Source organism: Oryzias melastigma, linkage group LG7, assembly GCF_002922805.2.
Source record: "Oryzias melastigma strain HK-1 linkage group LG7, ASM292280v2, whole genome shotgun sequence".
Lineage (NCBI taxonomy): Eukaryota > Metazoa > Chordata > Actinopteri > Beloniformes > Adrianichthyidae > Oryzias > Oryzias melastigma.
In genome coordinates, this window is record NC_050518.1 from 31,763,327 (window position 1) to 31,767,518 (window position 4,192).

Sequence of the window (4,192 nt, forward strand, 5' to 3'; positions counted from 1 at the left end):
TGCTTGTTTTAAATTAAAATCTTTTTACTTTCTTTTAATTTTATTTTAATGATCACATTTTTACTATTTCTTTTGATTGTTTCTTTAAATGTTTTATGTAAAGCACTTTGAATTGTCTGTACATAAAATGTGCTACAAATAAACTTGCCTTGCCAAATTTTTCTAATTCTAAATTTTAGGCAATGTGCTGAATGAGAAGCAGATGTTTAGGTGCTCGCTTGTACTTAATGCTGCAGAGTTGAGCTACGATTTGTGCAGATTTCTGGGATCTCTTCTCGTTATTCAGAGATGGATGCTGGTCTCAACTCTACCCTCATCATGTGAATAATTCAAGGAGCTGGATGTGCAGCAGAGTGTAGTTCTGTGGAGACACAGCTGTTATTGAGATCATAAACTTAGGAGGCTCGTGGATAGTAATAAAAGATGTTTTCAATTTGTATCCGCTTTAGACCTATTTATTACTGCACTATAACTACACGTTTATTAATGTTTCTAATGCTAAGATAAATCTTAATATCCAAATAAGTCATTTCCTAATTTTAATAGCCAAAAACAACCTCAAAAATCTTAAAACACAAGTCTGTAGAATATATTAATAACTATTAAATCAGTAAATAGAAAACTTGAACAGTGGAAGGTGTTTTTTATTTACTTACTTCAGTGTATTTGTGTTGTGTTTCTGCAGAGGTGCTGATGGATTCAACAACAGCTACAGCAGAACTGGGTTGGATCATCTACCCGTCGCAAGGGGTGAGTTTGCAAACACAATGAATTATTTTGGAGACCTTTCTTCAATAACAAACATTTTCTGTTGCCTATTTAAAAACCTGCTGTTTGCTTATGGAGTACGTGTGTTGTGTGGTAGCAGGCTGCAGCTTTAGTGAAAGGGTTTTAAATGTGTGTGTGACCGACAGTGGAGCATAAAAGGGAAACTCATCAGGACATGTTCAGGTATCAGCGTCAGGAATTATGTCCAAAGACAAACAATGTATTTCAGATTTTATTATGACAAAATATTTTTTATTTTAATTTACAGAAATGTTTACGCATTTTATAAACTAAACCTGAAGTCCCAAACTGGCGGCCCGCGGGCCATTTGCGGCCCCAAAGACAATATTTTGCGGCCCCTGCTTAAATATGAAAGTTTAATGTTGGTGCGGTGTTTTGTATGAATGGCTCTTTTACTGTGCTGTGTGCAGATCTGAATAACCAACCAATCACGGTGCATATGTATAGCCCTTGGGGGAGTGACACTGACCGGGCTTGAAGGAGGGAAACTCCCCCTCCACCACTGCATTGATGACTTCCTGACTTTCTGTGACTATTTGCAAGTCATTTTCTCAACACATGCAGCCAATTCTGTATGGGGTTTCATTTGAGCCAAAAATATGTTTTTGCCACCATTATGTTTACAGAGCACGTTTATTGAAACATTTGTTTAAGTCTGTGTACTGCTAAGAATTATCTTCTGTCCATGCTTCTTTGATGATAACTTTGTATTTGCTTTCTGATGTTGCAGCTTTAAAGTTTTAACATTAGCGTTTTCTATTGTGGTTGGATCTGGTCATCAGAAAAGTCCTTAGCAACCGTTGCTAGCATAGTTAGCTCCTGTCGTTTCACAGGACACGCAGAAGATATTGAGTAGTAGAACTTAGACATGAACACATGTTCAATAAACTTGTTCAGTAGACATACACAATAGACCAAAAACTATTTTTTTGGCACAAATGGAACCCCATACAGCCTCAGCCAGACTCTGCCTTCAGTTTGAGACCCTGATCTAAAGAATGAATGAAATGTCACTGAATTGGAAACTGTGCTACAACTGCAACAACTGCAAAAAAGGGTCGCTGGGGAAGGCCCGTCTTGAACCGAGCGCTTCTCATGCACCAACCAGGCACCAAAACACGACGAGCTCCAAAAGTTTAGAAGTATTCCTCAATGTGCTTAAAATGCTAAAGAGGGTAAAAACATTACTTATAGTTTTTCATTGATTGGCCAGGATTTAGTAGGCAGCTGACAAGTGCAGCTGGTTAAATGGAAGTGTTATTCAATGGACTGCAGTGTCAAGAACCAATTAATGTTTTGTCTTAAATGTTGCAAAGAATTGTGGTATCCTTTCTTGTTTTACAGGGTGGGACTATAGTGGGGAATGGCCCTCAGCTAAAAGGGACAGCTCTATCCTGTGTCAGCTCTTTGTCTGGGTTCCGTTAGGTCCATAAATGGCTTTAGTTGATCCTTTTAGGACATGGATTCTGACTGAAGTTGTGTTTTTTTCTGCTATAACATCATCAGTACTTTTTGTTTCTTGTCTGTTCTCCAGTGGGAAGAAGTTAGTGGCTATGATGAAAACATGAGCACCATTCGCACCTACCAAGTATGCAACGTCTTCGACAACAGCCAGAACAACTGGATTCGCACCAAGTACATCCGGAGACGTGGCGCTCAGAGGATCCATGTCCTGATGAAGTTTTCAGTGCGGGACTGCAGCTCCATACCCAATGTCCCCGGCTCCTGTAAGGAGACCTTCAACCTTTATTACTATGAGTCTGACTCTGACGTGGCAACTAAAACTTTCCCTCCATGGATGGAGAACCCCTGGGTGAAGGTGGACACTATAGCAGCTGATGAAAGCTTTTCTCACGTTGACCTTGGTGGACGCATAATGAAAATTAATAGTGAAGTTCGCAGTTTTGGTCCTGTTTCACGTAGTGGGTTCTACCTTGCTTTCCAGGATTATGGAGCTTGCATGTCACTCATTGCTGTCCGAGTCTTCTACAGAAAATGCCCAAGTGTTGTACGTAATGGAGCTGTTTTTCCTGAAACTTTGTCGGGAGCAGAAAGCACCTCTTTGGTAGCAGCTAGAGGAGTTTGTATTCCCAACGGGGAGGAGGTGGATGTACCCATCAAGTTGTATTGTAATGGGGATGGAGAGTGGATGGTTCCTATTGGACGCTGCATGTGCAAAGCTGGATATGAGGCTCTGGAAAACGGCACTATCTGCAAAGGTAAAGAAACCAGTCATGTTTATAGTTGCTGGTTGATGTCAATGTTATTATTCAAGTCATTGAATCATCTCCATACACACTATTTTAGTATTAAACTTTTACGTTTTCCAGCCACTTATTGTTAAATTAGTCTGTGTGGTGACTTTTTGAGCAAACAGGGAAAAAAAACACAAAAATGTTGCTTCCTTTTATTGCTGGGGTCATGTTCTAAAAATAACCTGTGGTAGGTGAACTCTGCAAAGTAGAATTACAGAAGTTGTAAGGCTGTAAAACCCCTCACTCTTCTCAGACATGAACATTTTCACACTTTTCTCTCTTCTTGAAACTAAAGATCTAATCATGATCTGAAATCAAGAGGAGATTGATTGAAAATGTGTATGGCACAACATGTAAAATTGCACTGAAAAAAATCCACAAAACATCAAGAATGCAAAAGGTAACCGCAGTATAGCCGGGAACACTATTATCCTGTTGTTCACCTTTCAGCAATTCCCTTCAGAGGCGGCACAGTAAATCACTGACTCACACTTTTGGTTTGCCAGAGATTTTTACGCTGGGAAGCTTTACTGACACAACCCTGTCTGGACAATCACAACAGAAACTTGCTTGGATATTACTACGTATGCAGAAAAACGATTCCTGTGCGTTAAATTTGTTAGGTTGCCTTAAAAGGCTACTGTAAAAGCGAGAAACTTAAGTTCATTAAACTTGCCTGTTATTCTAATTCACTCCCAATTTTACACAATATTTTGCAGTGAAATGAATGCTAAGCTTGTTTGGACTAGGATGTTTTTGTCTATCTGTTAAAAAGAAAAAAAAGCTGACCATAATTATTTGTTGACATCAACTCACCGATGGGATATTGCTGGTCCAAGTCCTAGAACTGCCAGAATGAAGTCAAGATAAATGGCAAGCAGTTTTTATACTATACTTGGTCTTCCAATGAGATACTCATGAGCAAGGCCTTTGAATCTATTATCCTGGTGGAACTTCTCAATAGCAGGAGGTCATAGCTGCAAGCTATAAATATGTGAAACAGATGAACAATATTTAGAACATCAGAAACAGTCAAAACAGACAACAAAAGAACAATCAAAACAAGTGCAACAGAAAAGTGTTCAAAAATGGGTGGGAGGAAGTCAAAAGAAAACGTATTTAATCCCACCCTCTGTACTCATTTAAAT

At 39.1% G+C, this 4,192-nt stretch overlaps 2 protein-coding genes across 6 annotated transcripts in view; one reads left to right on the top strand and one right to left on the bottom strand.

The window, feature by feature from the left end:
• Positions 1-4,192, bottom strand: part of LOC112140035 (paired box protein Pax-7) — a 629,290-nt gene that overhangs the window by 167,387 nt on the left and 457,711 nt on the right. The window lies entirely within an intron of this gene.
• The window catches only part of LOC112140020 (ephrin type-B receptor 2), a 32,468-nt gene that overhangs the window by 19,809 nt on the left and 8,467 nt on the right, over positions 1-4,192 (top strand). Inside the window, exons 2-3 of the mRNA XM_024262920.2 lie at positions 686-750; positions 2,324-3,008. Coding sequence (XP_024118688.2) covers positions 686-750; positions 2,324-3,008 — 750 coding nt within the window. The remainder of the gene's footprint in view (positions 1-685; positions 751-2,323; positions 3,009-4,192) is intronic.